The sequence below is a fragment of the Macaca mulatta genome, chromosome 17, assembly GCF_049350105.2.
Source record: "Macaca mulatta isolate MMU2019108-1 chromosome 17, T2T-MMU8v2.0, whole genome shotgun sequence".
Lineage (NCBI taxonomy): Eukaryota > Metazoa > Chordata > Mammalia > Primates > Cercopithecidae > Macaca > Macaca mulatta.
The window spans coordinates 4,843,672-4,864,151 of record NC_133422.1 but is presented as its reverse complement, the minus strand read 5'-3'; the positions used below and the strand labels follow the sequence as shown (position 1 = coordinate 4,864,151).

Genomic DNA, 20,480 nt, shown 5'->3' with positions numbered 1-20,480 from the left:
ATCCTATATATTACTTCCAAGGTGAACTTCTTAAAACAGTGGTTTTATGATGTCACAAGAAATGACATGGGAGTTGTCTATTGCTTCATGACAAAATTATTCTACAATGTCTTGTCTGTAATCTGACTCCACTCTACCTGAACACTTTTTAAAGTGTCACATACTCTCAGTAGACATTGTTCAGTTGAATTATGAATTGCTGACGGGGAAACAGCAATTTGCAGTTCAGCTGAAAAATCCTACATGCCATAGTCCACAGCGCGTCAAAGCCCAGGCCAGTTCCGCTGGGCAGAGTTCCTCATGATCGCCAGACCCACAGGCCGGTGCTGCTGCTGCCTTCACGTCTTTATGTTCCATTCCTCACTGACTTCAATGGGCTTGGATCCTCAACGACGGATGAAAGTTAATAATGGTGACTTCTTATCTAGGGGAATTTCAATGCTGTAAAGCTATTATAAATTCTCAAAATGTATGTCACCAAAATCAGGAGAAATGAATATACTATAATAACTAAAAAGTAAATGTTGCTTCTTTCTTCCTATGTGATGAACATAATAACATTAAATTTTACCATCTTAACCACTTCTAAGCACACAGTTCCAGTTCAGCAGTGTCAAGTATATTCATACTGTTGTGTGACAGAACTTCTTCATCTTGCAAAACTGCCACACTTCTTAAACATTACTCTTCTCTTCTTCCTCTCCTGTTCCCTGGCAACCACCTTTCTACTTTCTGTTTCTATGATGTTGACTACTTTAGATACTTCATAGGAATGGAATCATACAGTGTATGTCCTTGTATGGCTGGTTTATTTCACTAAGCATAATGTCCTTGACATCCATTCATGTGTACCAAGTGTTAGCATTTCCTTCTTTTTAAACAGGCTATAATATTCCATTGTTTGGCTAGCACTTCTATTGATTTTTAAAAAAGGAAAAAAAAAACCCAAAATATTCCATTGTGTATATACACACCACATTCTGTTTATCTGTTTGTGGGTAAACATTTGGGCTGCTTTTACCACTTGGCTATTGTGAGTAATGTGCTACTATCTTTTTGAGACCTTGCTTTCAATTCTTTAGTATACGGATCAAACGGTAATTCTAGTCTTAATTTTTTGAGGGTCCTCCATACTGTTTTCCACAATGGCTGCATCATCTCACATTCCCACCAACAGTGCAATTTCTCCACATTCTCACCAACTGTAGTTTCTTTTGGTGGAAAAACATTTTTTGGGGGAGGGGTGGGGGACAAGGTCTTGCTCTGTCGCCCAGGCTAGAGTGCACCAGCACGATCTCGGCTCACTGCAGCCTCTGCCTCCAGGGTTCAAGCAACTCTCCTGCCTCAGCCTACCGAGTAGCTGAGATTACAGGTGTGCGCCATCACATCCAGCTCATTTTTGTATTTTTAGTAGAGATGGGGTTTCGCCATGTTGGCCAGGCTGGTCTCAAACTCCTGACCTCAGGTGATCCACCTGCCTCGGCTTCCCAAAGTGCTGGGATTACAGGCGTGAGCCACTGCACCTGGCCCAAAAAGCCATTTTTGAAAACGATCTCGTATAAGAAGCAAAGACTGCTCCAAATTGAAATCAGTTTTAAAACCCCAAATGCCTACATACAATCAATCTGAGAGCAGACAGAGCAGGCTCTTCCTACGACACTTCCCGCAGCTTCAGTCAGGTAGACAGAGCACATCCTTGATCATCAAAACTGCGTGCTGACTGTCAGCCCCTCTCTGGCTAGGGACAATTTCAAGAGAGCACATCTGTTCCACAGAGTATGGTCAATTCCAAAAACGTAATAAAGTTAATTTATAACGGTCTTGTTCAATAATCATGGTTAACCATCACTCCCAGAAACACTGCCCTCTGGAGGCTCCTGATTCCTGGGGCCGTAGCGGCCCTTCCCCATCCATCCCTCACGCTAATGTCTCATCTTCCTCCCCATCCCTGCTTTCCTCCTGGCTGCAGCTGTCAGGGAGTAGAACGCCCCCGTCCACATTTTCAGCCCTGGCCAGTTACAGCCTTAGGAATTACTACAGAGAACAATGTGGTAGCCATACGGGAGGTGTCATTTTGCTTTAAATTGGAAGGACTGTTACAAATCCAGCTGGAGAAGACATCAGGAAAAAAAAAGGCCCTGACTTATAAGTGGGGGAGGGTAGTCCTGGTGAGGGTGTGGTAACAGGGCAGGGGTTGAGGTGTTTTGTTAAAGGAAAGGGAGGGGAGATCTAACACAGCCCTTAAACATCAGGCACTTGACAAGGAGGAGATACAGATTTTAGCTATTTTCATGAGGCAGTCTCCAACACTGCCTAGCTAATGAGCAGCTGGTTCCTGACCAGCATCTCCCACCCAGCGTTAGTCCTTGGTGGGGAATTTCCCCTCCCTTGACTTCAGGGAAATTCTCCCACTCTTAAAATAATCTGCTAAAACCATATATTTGAGAAAACCTCTCGCTGATTGCTCAGACTTCCTCAGAGTTGAGATAAGCCATTCTGACTTCCCATCTTAAAAACGGAAATGGCCAGCCCAGGCGGGCAGCTCGTGTTCACGGCCGGGAGCAGCTGTCGTGGGCTGCTGCTCCGTGGGCTGAAACCACGGGTGGACCTCAAGAACTCAGGCCATGGAGATGCACACAGAGGCAACGAGCCGGGTCACAGGAACTGACAATGTCAAAACATGATGCACGACTTCCAGGGTCCATCCCCCTTCAGTGGTTCCCAAACACCCAGGGCCTGTGGCATCTATTCACAGGGAAGACGTTTAGAAAAATAAAGACCTTCCCTGCCCTGGGCCGCTGAGTCAGGCTGGGTGGTGGGGGTGGGGAATGAATGCTGAGAATTTGTTTTGAAAAGCTCCTCAAATGATTCTGACACCTGGAAAAATTTGGGAACGACTCGACCTTCAGGTTAAGCTTACTTAAACCACACCGCAGGCTCAGGTTGTTCTAGGACATAAGTCTTTTGTTGCCTGTCCATGCAGCAAGCCACAAGTTGCAGGCAATGGATTCTGACTGCATTGGCTGGAAACCTCTGCGTTAGCCAATCTGTATCACAGAGCGTCCCTTGTTCCAATGAACAGGACAAAATCCTTTCATCCATCCACGCTGATCTCTCCACCTGGAGCAACTTTCCCACCCAAAAGAGCCCATCAAATCCTGGCCCATCCTTCAAAAGTTTAACCACTGGCCGGGTGAAGTGGCTCATGCCTGTAATCTCAGCACTTTAGGAGGCTGAGGCAGGAGGACTGCTTGAGGCCGGGAGTTCAAGACCAGCCTAGGCAACATAACAAGATCCCGTCTCTATTTAAAAATAAACCTAAAGAAACAAAAACCAAACAAACAACAAACAAAAGTTGTAACCATCAGTGCTTGGTGACGGTTCCATGACTTATTTTTCAGCTCCCTGATCCTCTGCCATAACAACATCTGCCTTTGATGTTCTAGAAACATGTTAGACTAACCTCTTTTAAAATATGCATCACATTCATATTAGTTATTATTAAGTTTATATCTGTCCCTTTATATCCTCCCCCTACTCCTATCCTAGCTATGACTTTCTGAAAGACAAGGAACATGCTGAATAGTCAGTGTTGGGTGACTGAATTAAAGTATGAAATATGTTTCATGCTCCAGAATGTAAAATGTTACTGTTGGAAAAGTCACTAGTATATCCAATCTAGACTTTCAAGCCATTCTTCATAAATAGTATTTTTCAATCTTTTAAACATGTGGACAACAGTAAGATCAAAAGGAATCTTAGAAATTGACATATTAACGCTCACTGATAATCTGTTATTAATGTCTAAGGAGCTTTTAAAAATCATTCTCCCGATGTATAGCTTCACATCAGTATTCAACGCAGGGCCCTGCACCCTGGGCAGCCAACATCCCATTGGCTCTAGACCCCACAATCAAGCCAGCAGCTCCACTCTCTCCTGCTCTCAAAACTCAGCCTCTGTCCTGTCTCCAGTTCAGAGCTGGGGCGTTGGCTCTGGGCTTCTTTGTGTCTTGCGGTAAAGCTCTTAGGTTTTACCTCTGGCTTGTCCCACAGTGCCTGTCTTCTGTTCTTAGCCAGGAGCTGCTTGTTCTGGGGCTGCTGGCTCTGAGCACAGCTCCTCTCGTCCATTCCGGCTGACACCTGCCGATCCATCCTGGGACCTCTCCTCTGCTCCGCCGCTCCCTGACAGCTCTCTGGGCTGGTGTCTCGTCAGCCCTCCCAGTTTCTGACGGCTGCCCAGCTGGCTGGACGGACCTGAGCAATCACCCATCTAGCTTCCAGGCGTCTTAAAGTGCACCAGGCACTGCGCTCAGCACTGGAATAAGTCCTCTTGCGAGCCTCACAAGCATCCTGCAGTGTTGCTGTCTGATTATGAAGGAGGAAACTGAGGCTCAAAGAGGTTAAGTAACTGTCCCCAAGTTGCGGGGCTGGACTCAAAGCCAGGTGTGTCTGCCAGCAAAGCAATCCTGCTCTGAGCCTGTCTCAAGCTCGGCTTCAACTCACACTGACAGAAGGACAGGACAGGACAGCACAAAACAGCCGACAACCCACACACCCGCCCTCCCTGACATGGCATCCTCCTGGGAGCCACCAGGCTGTCCCTCAGGGTGTGTCAGAGCCCCACAACACCTCCCCTGCCCCCTCAGGGCTCTCAAATGAAAGAAACCCACCACAGGTAAGCTTTATTATTTGTTTTAAATATGGTGCTTGTTGTCATTTTATTACATGTACTCGCTCAGTAGAGCGCATAGGAGTGGCAACAGTTTTCGCAGTGCACGGACCAAGGCCCCTCTCAGTGAGGCAGGCGAGGGACTGCTGCAGAGGGTCGAGGCCGCAGAGGGCAGGTTCTGGTATGCTACTTCTCCAGCAGCGCCGAGGGAGCACCGCTCAGGGCTGGAGGCTGGGTCGGGCTCCCCTCGGCCTCCACTCTGTGGAAGGGGGTGGAGGAATGCTGGAGGACAGCCGGGGGCCACCCGCCCCCGCCCCTGCCCCGCCCGTTCATGCTGGCTGCGCTCCCCGCAGGAATGAACACACCCCTGCTCAAGGCCATGGGTGCAGGAACCCGGAGAGGGAGCACCCACATGCCCGCTTCCTCCACCCGGGTCTTGCCAGGGCTGTCTCGCTAGCATTGCCGAGCCCTCTCACTCATGTGGTCTGTGTTCTCAATATAGAAATCGCAGGGCAACTTTTTTTTTTTTCTTTTTTCTAAATTTTGGCCTGTAAAGCGGAGTACACGCCAGTCTTGTTTTGATAATCCACCAGACACAGAAGCCGTAACCACATCCCTGCTTTCTCTCTGCCAGCACAGAAACCAATCAAAACAAGGAAGAAAGCACAAACTACAAACTGCACTGCTCTGACAGGGCCCCAGGCTGCCGCGAGCTGCCGTCTACGACTCCCATTCATTTCAGGCGAGGCGCTGGCGGCTATTTAGGGCGAAAACAGAGACAAGATCTGTTTCTAAAGCATCCTATTGTATCCATGTAGTGCAGCCAGGGAAAAGTCTGTCTGTGAAGTCTTGTTTTTTCTTACTTCCTTTTAAGAATGTGAGGATTTGAGTTTACGGCTTCCTAGTGTGAGAGTAGACCGTTTCTTTCACATTTAAATAGTCCAAAGAGTCCAGTTGACAATACTCACAGAAATACTAAAAAGAAAGCGGGAGATAAGGCACAAAGCAGTAAGCAAATACTGGGTAATGTCACTTTTGAAAACAGGAAACTATTTTTCAAAGATCAGTTCACAGTCTTAAACCTCACACATCCTAAATTAGCAAGAAACATTTTTATACACCCCAACAATATACTCTTGAATAAAGGAATTTCACGTAATAGAAGCAAAAACCAGTAACAATACCAGCAGCAAAACCCAGACCCCTTACTCAGGAAGGATGGTTCAGGCTTGATTCTTACAATTTTCTACTCCAGACAAGCAACTGTGCCATAAACAAAACCAATTTCTTTAACTGACTATGTCCACAACTAAAACTATCCTCAGTACCCTTTACAAGAAGAGTGAGCTTTTCCCCACATGCTCACACCTGACAAGCAGCAGAGAGAGAGAGAGAGAGAGAGAGAGAGAGAGAGAGAGAGAGAGAGTGAGAGAGAGAGAAAGAGAGAGAGAGAAAGAGAGAGAAAGAAAGAACTGCAACTTGGGAACGAAACAGCTGAATCAGCAACATGTCACAGTACAACAATCCATTCTCTGCACACATACCCAAGTGAAGGCTTTCCAGACTCCAGAATCTTGCTATCTCTCCTCTAGCTACCATCTTTCTGTTTAGAAAACGGCAACCTTCAGAGCAGGACTGGGGTGTGACTGAGGAGCCGGTCCCCAAGCATCACCGAGGACTGCACAGGCTGGCAGCTACGGGAACTGCAGAAATCGCTTATTCACTGCTTTGACGCTGTGTGCGTTCCCGGCCAGAGCCTGCCCAGAAACTGACAGCTGGCTCCACACTCCGTGTGACCAAGGTCTAGTGGCCACAGTGACATTGCGGGGGCCTTCAGTAGAAAATCCTAATCTAAGGCAAAACCTATACACACCAGAGCCAAACACGCTCACAAGCCATCAGGTGCTGTTGAGAGCCTTCAGTGAAGGTAGGAGAAATGGTATGTGCTGTTTTTAACTACAAACCCTAAACCTGAGTTAAACTTTCAGAGAGCTTTTCAAAAGGTATTTATTTCACAAGAAAACAGCACCGGGGTCACTTAGTTCAAAAATATAGTTAGGATTTCACAACGTGGTATGACAAAAATTTGAGTTATGACATTGCATTGTTAGCTATAAATTCATGAAATCACTTTAAAAGAGTGATTTTGTTCAGAAGGTATACATGTAAAGGCATACACGTAAAGTTCTCTCCAGCTAATATATTCTGGGTTGTTTTTATTTCCTCTATACTCTTCTATACTTTCCAAATTATCTACGACGAGCAAGTCTGTCTTTCATATTGTGAAATGACTGTTAACAAAGAGTGAGCTTCCTTCCATTTCCCCATAAGCAGAAGACACTGCTTTTTTAACTTTAGGAACAATGAGATAATATATATGCAAAGTAGTGACCTCATAGTAACCTCTGAATAAATGCGGGTTTAAGCTGGGCCCGCTGGCTCATGCCTGTAATCCCAACTACTCAGGAGGATGACGCAGGAGGATTGCTTAAGCCCAGGAGTTCATGACCAGTCTGGGCAACATAGCAAGACCCTATCTCTAAAAATTAAAAACAGGTCTGGGCAAGGTGGCTCACACCTATAATCCCAACACTTTGGGAGGTCAAGGTGGGAGGATCAATTGAGCTCAGGAGTTTGAGACAAGCCTGGGCAACATAGCAAGGCCCCGTCTCTACTAAAAAAAAAAAAAAATTATATTAGCCATGCATAGTGGCATGTGCCTGTGGTCCCAGCTACTCAGGAGGCTGAGGTGGGAGGATTGCTTGAGCCCAGAAGGTGGAGGCTGCAGTAAGCTATGATCGTACCACTGTACTCCAGCCTTGGTGACAGAGTGAGATCCTGTCTCTAAAAAAAAAATAAAATAAAATAAAAAATTAGCTGGGCAGAGTGGCACATGCCTGTCATCCTAGTTACTCAGGAGTCTGAGATGGGAACATCGCTTGGGCCCAGGAGTTCGAGGTTGCAGTAAACTATAATCACACCACTGCACTCCAGTGTTGAGTTACAGAGCTAGATCCTGTCTCTAAAATAGATCCATCCATCCATCCATCCATCCATCCATCCATCCATCCATCCAGGTTAAACAAGTGATAGTGCCAATTAGTAAAATGCGTGCTTTATAGTGATGGGCTTTGGAGTCAGACTGCCCGTGTTCAAAATCTGCTTTCCCATAACAAAATCAGGGAAAGTTTCCAAGCCTCTGGGCAGCTCACTTTCCACATCTGTGGAGTAGGGATAACTGGACAGTCCATAATCCTCATAGAGTTACTCGAGAACATATTCCAGTGTTTAGAGCAGCACTGGCTCTTCACTGGGGATTAGCCATCATGCTGCTGCTGTTGCTCCAAAAAACCTGTGATCCCTTAATAACATGCTAGTTCCCAGAGAAATCACAGCATGCACTCAGAACGGAAAGCTGTATGATTAGTAATAACACACATGTTGACTGTATATGATATTGTAGGCTTTTCTTATCTTCAAATAACTGTGGCTATTTCTGTTGATCTGGTGCATCCCACCCTTAAATGCAGGTAAGGACAGTTTTCTGGGAAACTCGCAGCCTTAGTTACCCGCACTACAAGTGAAACACACACACGATCACACAAACTCTTATGACCAGATCAGCTGGAAATCTTTCTCTTACAGAAATTTTATTTATTTTATTTTGAGATGGAGTCTCACTCTGTCACCCAGGCTGGAGTGCAGTGGCGTGATCTCTGCTCACTGCAACCTCCACCTCCTGGTTCAGGTGATTCTCCTGCTTCAGCCGAGTAGCTGGGATTACAGGTGTGTACCACCACACCCAGCTACTTTTTGTATTTTTAGTAGAGATGGGGTTTCACCATGTTGGCCAGACTGGTCTCGAACTCCTGACCTCAGGTGGTCCGCCCACCTCAGCCTTCCAAAGTGCTGGGATTACAGGCATGAGCCACTGCACCCAGCCTCTTATAGGAATTTAAAAAGATGATTTAAAAGAGGCAAATATTTAAGATGTTTAACAGATGATTCATTCAATAGAGGCATATTCACAATAAAGGTGGTAGTTTATTAAATTATAGACTCAAAAGACTCCTTGATACTGTTTTTCACAGCAGACTACCCTCTCTCTCGTGTAAAGTCTCCTAAGTATACCTCATGGAATACTAGTTGCATACTATGCTCCGAAGAAATAGTTTGAAAACCACTGTATATTGTATCTACTTCTTGGACATCCTACAGCATTCATCAGTAATCACAGGCTCTAAGAAGTTCGCACTGACAGCTGTGCCATCTTGTTTAACAGAGAATTTAACTATCGTGTTTGGCCATGATGCTCTCTTTTCACAACAACACATATTACTACACCAAAAGAAGGTATCCTCTGGCCTTGGTACTCATAGTAGGGCCGATGGACCAGCAGCATCAGCATGACCGGGAGCTGGTGAGAAATTCAGATTCCTGGACCCTGCCCCAGGACTGCAGAATCAGAATCAGCATTTTAACAACATCCCAGGTCGTTCAAATGCACATTCAGGTTTCAGAAGTGCTGTTCTAGGCAACTCAAGAAACTGTACAACATACTTGGAGAAGCACTGCCATGAGACAAAATCTTGAATATCCATATCTTTTCTCATCAATTGAGAAACTAGCGAAGACCATGGAATGAATGGGTGGGTTTGAGCTTAGTCATTCTGACTAAGGTAAAATGCATAATACTCAGATACAAAGCAGCAGAAAGTAGGAATTAATTCTCAAGGTTATCCATCCCAAAAAAGCCTAAATTCCAGAAGGAGGCAAATAAAATCTAGTGTTTTCATTCTCTATAAAGTTTTTGTTGTTGTTGTTAAAATCATTAGTTTTCAAAAAGCTCTCTTGGCTTCATTTTCTAGAACTTGGTAGGGTCTGTTTGCTCACTTTCACTTTTCATTGGCATCTGGTACAAGAGGATAGTTTCTGTTTCCCAAGCACTTTCTCTCAATCCAGAGATGGGGTCAGGACACTAGACTAACACGCGTGGGATTATAGGATCTTAAACCAGAGGCATTCACTAGAGATTATTGTGTATGCAAAACAAAATAAAAAGAAGGAAAACAATAAAGACTGCCTTGAAATGAGGCATCTTCTCAAAGGATGTGACCCAACAACCCTTTTATGTCCCCACCAGCTTGGATATGGCCCCATTACCAAGCACTACAGGACATGTGCTAGATGGAGGAGCCCAGGGAACAGAGTCACACTATTCTGTGGCAAAGGACAATCACCAACTTTAGGAAATGGGCTCGAAGATGGGCACATCAGCCAGCCACCCTTCTAAGATGGTTTTGGAAGAAGTTACTACTAATGTAGAAAGGGTCATGACAGAAGAAGGAGCTGTGACTTTTAGCTTAAATTTTTTTTTAGTGATCAGAGCCTACATTTACCAGATCAAAAGAATGCTACAACGAAAACCTAAACCATAGTTCAAGGAAGTCTTAAAATCCTGATTGGGCATTGGTGGCTCATGCCTATAATCCCAGCACTTTGGGAGGCTGAGGTGGGAGGATCACTTGAGACTGAGAGGTTGAGGCTGCGGAGAGCTGAGACTGTACCACTGCACGCCAGCCTGTGTGACAGAGGGAAGCCCTGCCTTGAAAATAAAAAAGGAAAATCCAACCCCCAAATTAATCTCTTCTCTTTGGATAAGATACCATTACCTCACTGGGACTGGAAAACGACCATCATCAATTACTGGCAACATTGAAAGGATTAAGCAAAGGGATCAGATCCACGGGTAGGAGTGGAGATACCCAACTTACATATTAACATGAAAAGCTGAGAAATCAGAGAGGACAAAATAAACACTGAGGGCTGTGTGTGGTGGCTCATGCCTTGATCCCAGCACTTTGAGAGGCCAAGGTGGGAGGATTACTTGAGGCTAGAAGTTTGAGACCAGCCATAGCAACAGAGTAAGACCCCATCTCTACAAAAAATAAAAAAATTAGCCCAGCTTGGTGACACGCCTTGAGTCCCAGTTGCTCAGGAGGCTAAGGTGAAAGAATCCCTTGAGCCCAGGAGTTCGAGGCTGCAGTGAGCTATGACTGGGCCACTGCACTCCAGCCTGGGTGATAGAGCAAGACATTATCTCTATAAAAATTAAAATTAATTTTTAAAAATAGATGTTGAAAACACAGAGGATGTTATGATCATTTTTATTCTATAGATACAGAAAGTTATTTCTGCTAAGCTGGTCCCAAAACCCATATATATTTACATACATATGGGAAAGAAATGTCATAAAGTTATTGGAGAGGCAAGTTAGTAGCAGTATCTCAAACTCGGAACAGTAGTCAGCACTTGACCTCTCCAGGAGGATTTCTGGAGACTGAGCAGGTTCATTAAGGTTCTTGAGATTGAGTGGCCATTAAGGTTCCTTTGAGCTCCACATTTCTGTTAGCTTCTTAAGTATGACATGGTAGATATTTTCTTCTATGACCACCTCCTAATTAAGTGCAGAGAGATGACCAGCACCAAAGTTTCCCACCTGCTGCAGCTTCTGTAAAGAGTGGCCTCCCTTCATGGTACAGACATATCCAGAACCCAGGAATATCCTTGGAATTTTATGTCCCCACTAACTTTGATATGACCCCATTACCAAGAACTACAGGACAGGTGCTAGGCAGAGGGGCAGGCCCCAGGCGAGAGTCACGCTGTCCCCTGGGAAAGCACGGCTATCAGCTTTAGGAAATGTGCTGAAGGACGGGCACATCAGCCAAGAACCAAGGTTGCCACGGGCTGGAATGAGCCATGATCCCAATTCCCGTATGGACAATGACTACTCAGAATCAGGAGTGACACAGCCAGGACCTGTGGACATCACTGGCCATCTCCCACAGCTGAGACAGGGCTGCACGTTCTAAAGCTGGGATGGGAAAGTCCTTCACAGGAAACAATTTGTTACATTTGCTATCAGTTATTCAGGCCAATGTCCACTCCCATAAATAACCGAGTACCCAGAGTGACCCCTTCATTCTGAATGGATTAAAGACAAACACGATCATTAATCCACAGGTCGCAGTGATGCTACTTTCCAAAGAAACCCGAAAGGCACTGAACGTAACACAGGGCACGGCACGTCCTAGCACAAACTGATGAGCAGGGTGGACGGTGCTTCGGCAGGCCGACTCCTGTTGGGCAAAGGCAGGCTGAAAAGCCACTCAGCAGCCACAGCCTCTTCACCACAGGAGGGGCGGGCCCCATCACACCCAGCGCAGGAAATGGAGCCTGAAGCACAAGGGCAAACTCTGTGAGGCCCGCCCCGGCCTGCTTCAAGACAGCTCTGAAGAAAAAGGGCCTCTCTTCATGCCTTCAGAGCGACTGCTTTTCACTCGGGAGCAATGCAGCCCTGAACACACAAAACCAGTGAATACGTGCTCTCGGCGGCGTCAATGAACCCCTTCATCGCTCCCCCCTACTCAATATCCCACCCTCTCCAAACACAGCTCCAAACAAGATACTCTGGACCTGGGGCACGGACTAGAACTTTGATTAATGCAGAAACAAATATAAAATCGTTCTTTAAAAGATCAGGTGCCGTCTTCAGCTGAAGGCCATTGTGTTCCTGTTCTCTGTAAGCACACGTGGATTGTTCACCCTTCAGGACCTAGTACAGATTTCACTTCTTTTCTGTATTTACCTGGTTATTTTCAGATCCTTAGGACCGAGCACATTTCAAACATAACAAGAACACAATAGGGACTGGAGGAATATAACTTTTTTGTTTTAATAGAAGGCAGTTATTGGGACGTGGTCTTTAAAACTGCCAACAGGCATATCTTTGTGCAAATCAATTAGACAATATTGTGTTTTGTGATGGAGAAAACATACGGGAAACTGAGTAGAATGGAAAGCAATCTGTGTTTTCCAGTCTGATCTCATTTGAATGCTAACTCCACTGTCTACTCATTACATCTTGCTTAGCCAAGCTAGGAGAAGTTACTGAGTATTTCTAAGGCCTGACCTTGTCTGTAAGATCAGGCCAGGAATACGTACAGAGTGCTACTGGCTCTTGGCGGTGGTTCGCTAGATGTTTAGCGCTCTCGCTCTCCTTCCTCTGACTTTTAGTATTCTTTCTTCTTTTAAAATCCAATTTCTGAAGCTTAGCAGTAAGACAGATGATATTTTCAATAACTTTTACTTTTTAACTCTAGCAGTTAAGAACCGAGAATGTTTTAACTGCTGAAAGATGAAATTTCATGAGTTTGCTAAAAAAAAAAAGTTTAATAGTTTATGTTTTTCTGAGACAGAAATAGAACACTATATTCCTTCTAAAAAAATCTCGATGATAGGCAACAATGAGGCATGAAACACCAGCTAAGGTAACTGCTATGCAGCTAACACAATCTCCAAGACTTGCAGGCGATACGTCACTAAAGGCCATATTTGTAGTCCTTGTTCCTGCATACAGAAGCCTTTCATAATTTCTAAATTCCTTTGGATGCTGTGGAATCCAGGCTCTCTCACAGCAGTCAGAAAACAGGCATTTTACTACAGGCAGTCTTAGCAGTCAGGAAAACACTTGCTGTGAGTCCTGATAAGTGAATTGATTCATCTTGTTTTCTAAATACAGCTGGCCCTCCGTACCTGTGGGTTACACATCTGTGGACTCCACCAACCGCAGATTGAAAACATTTAAAAAACTGTGGCCGTACTGAGTATGTACAGACTTTTTTCTTGTAACTACTCCCTAAACAATGCAGTATAACAACTATTTACATAGCATTCACTTACATTGTATTGATATTAGGTCTTTAAATAATCTAGAGGTGACTTACAGTACATGGAGGCTGGGCATGGGTTATATGCAAATACTAGGCCATTTTATATCAGGGACTTTTGCACAGCCTTGGAGTTTGATGTCTGTGGAGTCCTGGAACTAACCCCCCTCAGACAGCCAGGGATGAGTGTATAATCAACGGCCAATATTCCTTGGCATGAGTATAAAGTGAGATGTGGGGTGAGAAGGGAACGCAGCAAGGCTCAGGGCATCCCCACCTAACAATCCAAGTGCTCCATCACCAATTCTCCAACCAGCTTTCCTGACAGCTCTGCTGCTACCATGCAACAGGCACCAAGCAAGTGAATCCTGAGTTCCTATTTTCCCTCTGATTCTTTATTGAAAGAAAATATTTGAAAATCGATTTGAGTAACATGCAGAAGCAGACAGAGATAATTCAAAAAACAAGAGAACAAAAAGATTTTATGGGATGCTTAAAGTCATTTTTCAAAGGCATCACACACACCTCAACACCTGCTATGGCTTTTCTTGTTTTCCTTCCTTTTAACAAAAAATTTAGTGGAGTCTCTGGGTGACACATTGAAAAATCGTTAGACAATACCTAAAATTTGGGGCCCAGAAAATCTATAAAAAAACATCCAATCAAGTTTTTTTTTTTTTTTTAAATAACCTGAACACACGCATTTTAAATTTGCTTAACTTATATTTGGATAATAATTAAACAGTGTATTATTCCATATAGACTCCAAGTACTCTAGGACTTTACTAAGTAGACTAAATGACTTGTCTAAGCTACATTGCTGATTAGTGCAGTTACATCAGTAACTCAGAACTCTGGATGTAAACAGTTTCCTGCTCGTCACTGCCCTTGTTGCCTGTGTAGTTAATGCTTCCCTAGTTAATTAGTAATAGTTACTGCACACTTACTGTGTGCCAGGTCATTCTTCCACATCTGTGGGGCAGATGATATTAATTTCTACCATTACAGATAAAGACAAGAAGACTTTGAGATTAAGGGACTTGCCCAAGGATTGGGATTACACTCGCACTTTTTGACCCAAAGGTCTATTAATAAGAACATTAACTTTCCTAATAATTAGGACAGAATAAGGCCAGAATAATCATATGAGTAACCTCCCTTTTGTGATGCATTTAGGCTATGAATCAAGAATTCTTACTGCCTTATTCTATTGACAGTCCTAAGGAAAAACAGAAATATGGTGTGATCTGATCAAACAATCAGTGCAAAAATTTGTTATCCCAACAAATCAGAAGTAGGATTTTAACAATCACAAAAGAGTTAAAAAAACACAAAAAACAAAAACCAAAAAACTTTGTTTTAAACAAAAAATAAATCCAAATAATTTGAATAAATTTCTTTACTACAAGATTTTTCAAAGAAATAACCTTCAGTAATTTCTTATAATTCAATTAATTTCATTTAAAAAATCAAATTTGAAACAATATAAGCACTTACTATGATTAAATCCACCTACTTCCTAAATGTTGGGGATTAATATCAATTCTAAATCAACGAATGCAACTTTCTGATGTATATTCTTACCATCTCTTTGAAAAACATTTAGTAAGAATAAATGCTGACACATTCATACCAACAAGCTTTCAGATACTGGTAATATACAGACAAAATAATTTTTTATATCGTAGCCTAACAAATTGTTTTTCATTAGTCCTGAGCCTTTATGGGATATTTTCAGCTATAAAATCAGAAAACCATCAGCATGGCTTAAGCAAAATAGATAAAATACCTCAATTTTAAGACAACTGCCCCAACATCCCCCATGGCATCCTGGCCCTGCCCTAGCACTGAACTGCTGAACTGAAACTTTGTTTTGTTTTGTTTTTTTAAGGTCACTAAGCTCCTCCCTGCCGCGGAATCCAGTGGGCATTTTCCTCTCTACGCTTCTGTGCATTTGACAGCGTGAACTACTCCCACCTGGAAGCCCTGGCCTCCTTGGACATCTGGGACACCGTGTACCTGCCTGGCTACTTCTTTTCTATTGTCTTTGTGAATTTCTTTGCCTTCACTGGTCCCCAAATGTTGGTCCCCAGAGCATGATTCAAAAGATCTTCTTCTAGTTTTTATCCCCCCTCATCTCGCTCCTTCCTAGAGTTTTAGGAACCACTTTGCTGACTCCCGAATCTTCACCTCTAGCTTTGGGTCCCTCTCCTCAAAATCAGAGCTTCAAAATCAACAATGTGGTGATATCATCTTCATCGAGCTGCCCATGCGTAGCTCTGACTTGACCTGCCTGGAATGGAGTAAGCTCCCCAACTGACCTACTTGCTCGTCTCCTAGGCTCCCTGTCACCCAGGCATCAGAGGCAGCACGGACGGCTGCTCCCCGGCCCCAAACATCCAATTACCTCGACCTCGAAGTTCTTCATATCTCCAGTGCCACTGTCATTTTCCGAGGCAACAGGCTCCTGAGGTCTCCAGTCCTCCACGATCCAGCCAATGATCTCTCTGAAATGCACATCTGATCATTTCACTCCCCTCAAAAACCCTCAGTGGCTCCCAGCTGCCCAGGCTCTGTCCTCCCAGGCAGCCTGACCTTAGGGGAGGCCCACCTCTCAGCCTCCTCCTCTGCATCCTGCTATAGCCTTGACCTGGAGCTGAGGTCCTCTGACTTGTAGCAATCGGGCTGCCTCAAAGCCCTGAGCCAAAAAAAGAGCCCCATGCATGCATGCCATGAACATGTTAACACATACATGGGTGCAACCATTCACCTTTGTCACGATGCAGGATAAGGCTCTCTGTGCACGATCAACTGACTAGAATTCTGCATTGTCTCTTGTACAATCCACACCCATATGCGTCCACTGTGATTTTCAGTTCTGGCTTCTTTAACACTGAGCGATAAAACCAGAGACACTGGTGAACCAATTTGGATACAGACTCCTTGATATTTCCATTTTTTCCAAGCTGTCAATTCTCATCTAATTTGATAGAATTTTCTTTAACAATTTACTTTTACTGAGTTTCACTGGGTTTCTCCAAACTCTTCTATTTCATTGTCATAGATGCCAAGTCTCCTTTCATAGTCACATTTTATTTGCTTACATATTATCTAACTCAGTTCCATATCATCATAATAAAGCACTGCCATAAACAGGCTTGGTGGGGTCATGCCCTTGACTCCTGGTGAGGATACAACTCTACCTGTGGGACGAGGGAAGAGGAGCCAGGAAGGCAAGCGCAGGCCACACTGCGGGATCTGCCAGCTCCTTACAGAGGCCTGGAGGACACTGTGACCTGATCAGCGTGGGTTTCTTTTGGGCTACCCTCCTCTCAACTTCTCAGATGTGCTCTCCTTTCTCTGGCCTCCACTTTTGCCTGGAACGCACTCCCCCTAACAACAAACTTAATCTAACTCCCTTCATCCCTCAAGCCTCATTTGAGGTCATTTCCTCCATGAGGGCTTGGGACAGCCCAGATCCGACTGACATGCTCCCCGCTGATACTCGGCATGCGTGCAGTTGTGGTGGCCTTTCCTATTCATCCGCCACACTGGCAGCTCTGTAGGAACTCTGTAGCTTCCTCAGACCTGCCCAGCCTCTGGGACTACTGTGCCTCATTTATAATAGGGACGTATGTGTTTTTTAAATGGATCAAAACCAAGGAAGTATCTTCAAAACCAACAGCATGTTTAAAATCCAACTCACGCCAGGTGTGGTGGCTCACACCTGTAATCCCCAGTACTGTGGAAAGGCAAGGCAGGAGGCCAGGAGTTGGAGACCATTCTGGGCAACAGAGTGAGTCTCTAAAGAAAATAAAAAATAATAGTACAATAAAATAAAATCCAATTCAGAAAGATTTCGGAGCACCGTGGACATTTCCTGAGACAACACTGGTTGATTAAGCCCTAGTGGCCCCTCCTATAGCATTTCCCAAAAATTTTAAGCTCATCAAAGTATCATAATGGTGAGCTGACGTGGTTTTACAACCAATACTAATCCCTCAACAGGGAAAAGTACATAAATACATAAATAAGTAAATCTTTTCCATTCCTAAGGGGATGTATACACTCAGTACAAAATCAAACAGAAGAAACCACAGCGGCAGACAGGGAAAGAATGTCACCCCCGAGTGATAACCCCCAAATGTACTTTGAAACCACTGGGCCTTAAACACACTGGAAAATGTCTTGGTACATTTTTGTTTTTTCTTTATGCAGACCAACCTCAATTCTGTGCAGAAACCATCTACCAGAGTAAGAAAGCAAGTGAGGTTCTGGGGGCTGTTTTGGGGATGGCAGGTGGGGATGGCTCCCCTTGGTGGCCGTGTGGGCGGAAGCCCCTTGCTCTGCCCACTCCCCACAGACAGCAGCAGAAAGATGCACTGATCTGTTCACAAGAAGAGCCCCCATGAGATCCCCTAAGACCGTTGGGAGCTGTGGTCTTCCCCATTCTCTCAGGCTTAGCAAGGAGGTAGCAGCATTCCTGCAGGGTCACTCGCATGTGCTGTTGGACCCCGGGGGTTCCTGGGAGGCCCAGCACCCAGCTCAGTGTGCACAAGGCCAGGCATGAGACGAGACGCCCACGGGCAGCCTGCAGATGCTTATCAAAACTACAGCTTACCCATGTGGATGGTCCACCCCAAGGATGCTAACCTTGCTCCCCAGTGGCTAGCTAGCATATGCTCTGTTTTTGTCAATTTCCTGCCCTGGAAAAGCTCCTGACATGGATCTGAGTAGGAGAAGAGCAGTAACCTTGATCGTATGGGGAAGTGAAGGTGTTTCTGTGCTAGAAAGTGTTCATTTAGAACTCAACATTTCTTTTAAAATAGTCCTTTGTTTTGTGGTAAAAGGGAAAATGTAGCATGCTGGATTTATCACTAAGACATTTATTTTCAAAATTTAAGTATCTTATTCCTCACTCATATCTCTAATTTTTCAGTCTCTCTCTCTCTTTTTTTTTTTTTTTTTAGCGGAGAGGAGGTCTTGGCTCTGTTGCCCAGTGTTGCCCAGGCTGGAGTGCAGTGGTGTGATCTTGGCTCACTGCAACCTTTGCCTCCCAGGCTCAAGCAATCCTCCCATCTCAGACTCCTGAGTAGCTGGGACTATAGGCACGCACCACCACTCCTGGCTAATTTTTTGTATTTTTAGTAGAGATGGGGTTTTACCATGTTGGCCAGGCTGGTCTCAAACTCCTGGGCTCAAGTGATCTGCCCACCTCAGCCTCCCGAAGTGCTGGGATTACAGACGTAAGCTACCGCCCCTGGCCCTTCTTTATTCTCATGGTAAACTCTGGTATAAACAAGGACCAATTTTGCACATCTGTGACACTTTTTACTTGCTTTCTTATTGACAAGCAGAATCCATAATTTGTTGCTGTTGTTGAGATGGAGTTTCACTCTTGTTGCCCAGGCTGGAGTGCAATGGCATGATATAGGCTAACTGCAACCTCTATCTTCCATGTTTAAGTAATTCTCCTGCCTCAGCCACCCAAGTAGCTGGGATTACAGGCATGTCACCACACCCAGCTAATTTTGTATTTTTAGTAGAGAAAGAGATGAGGTTTCACCATGTTGGTCAGGCTACTCTTGAACTCCTGACCTCAAGTGATCCACCCACCTTGGCCTCCCAAAGTGCTGGGATTACAGGTGTGAGCCACCACACCCGACCAGAATCCAGAATTCTTATTGTCTGAGAGCAGGTTTTCAAAAGCGCTGCTCTCTTCACCACTCACTGGCCAGCTCAGCTGTGCTTCTGAGACAGGCTGGTTGGCATATAATTTGGGTCATGCTGTCCCCTTCACAGATCAAGATGTTATTTATTTATAACTTGCCTTTAAAGGACTCAATTTTTGGTTGTTTCCTAATGAAAAATGTGGACAGATGGTTATGATTTAGTTTTACAACCTGCTTGCTAGCAATTCATATTATTGTATCACTCTGATAAAGAATGAGGGCTAGACTGGGTCAATTTGCTTCTCTTTCCTAGCTTGCAAAAAAGAACTATATTTGCCAAAAAAAAAAAAGTAAAAATTTAAAAAATCAAATTAAGCAATTACTTCAGTAAGTTAGAAACACTTTCTAAATGGCAAATCAACTTGCCAAGTTTGTGTCCCCCAAAAAAGGGCATTTTCTCTAGTTTTTATATCTAGCTATTATTGTACCTAATCTTGATGTTCCTCTCTTATTATCTGGCATTATTACTAAATGCTCTAATATAGTATACCTACTGGTTAACTAAAGGGCTTTCAAGAAATGTAACAGACCAGGTATTATTTTTTGAAAGGGGTCTACCCATATCGACTGACTTCGGTGCATGGGTGTGCATTCGTCCTGTGCTTGTCTCTGTGAAGATCCCACTCAAGTCTAACAGTGAAGGAAACTGGACAGCATCCTCTCTGAGAGACGAGAAAAGCAAGCTAATCTGAACTCTGGACAAGATAAGCAGAAAGAGAAGGGGAATGGATAATAGAGAAGAAGGAATTTGAAATTCAAAGTAAGAATTCTGAAAAGCAATCAGATTTGACTTCTGATCAACATAAACAGACCGGTTCAAGAAGGAAGTATAGTTGGAACCCAATGTAAGTACATAAAAATTAGGAGCTTAGGTAGGCTGTGATGGAGTCAGTTGTCTCAAATGAAAGAGAAAAGCTTAACTGAAAGCAAAGAAAAGGCAGAAAAGATAATTCCCCGGGACAATCTTCTAGCAGTGCAGGCATCCCTCCTAAAACCCAAGGAAGGAGAAGCCACAAACACCATCCCCAACAATGCAGTGGTGTTTGTTACAGATTGTCACTCTTCCCTCCGATAAGGCTCCAATAAGTGTCACTGAGAGTCATTATCCCAACGCTATTATCCCAAATAACACACCCAGTAGCCTACAAACATGACTCAGGCCTGTCCCACGTGACCTGCCTTCGCAGGCTGTGTGGCTGATAAGAGGTAAGACAGGCGCTCCAAACAGGACCAGAGAAAAGTGGCAAGAGAAAGGAAGAGCACAGCACGGTGCTGCCAAGTTCTCAGAAGGGAGGGCTCCATTCACCTAGAAAGACTCTGCCTTCATTTCTTTAAAAAAAAAAAAAA

General features: G+C 44.3%; 1 protein-coding gene and 1 long non-coding RNA gene across 10 annotated transcripts in view; one reads left to right on the top strand and one right to left on the bottom strand.

Annotated features, from left to right (window-relative positions):
• SPATA13 (spermatogenesis associated 13) overlaps positions 1–20,480 on the bottom strand; it is a 153,092-nt gene that overhangs the window by 33,366 nt on the left and 99,246 nt on the right. For 2 of the 9 annotated variants that reach the window (XM_015120750.3, XM_077974276.1), the window contains exon 1: positions 6,214–6,376. The exons of 5 other annotated variants lie outside the window; for them this stretch is intronic. In XM_015120750.3, the coding sequence (XP_014976236.1) occupies positions 6,214–6,268 (55 nt within the window). In that variant the 5' untranslated portion in view covers positions 6,269–6,376. Of the gene's footprint in view, positions 1–4,035; positions 4,514–6,213; positions 6,377–15,808; positions 16,011–20,480 lie in introns of those variants that run through there. 2 more of the 9 variants (XM_028837289.2, XM_028837291.2) reach the window with 2 other exon arrangements.
• On the top strand, positions 3,912–17,256 carry LOC114673471 (uncharacterized). Its single transcript, XR_003724198.2, has 2 exons — positions 3,912–4,675; positions 15,293–17,256. It is a non-coding gene; the product is annotated as an uncharacterized LOC114673471 (long non-coding RNA).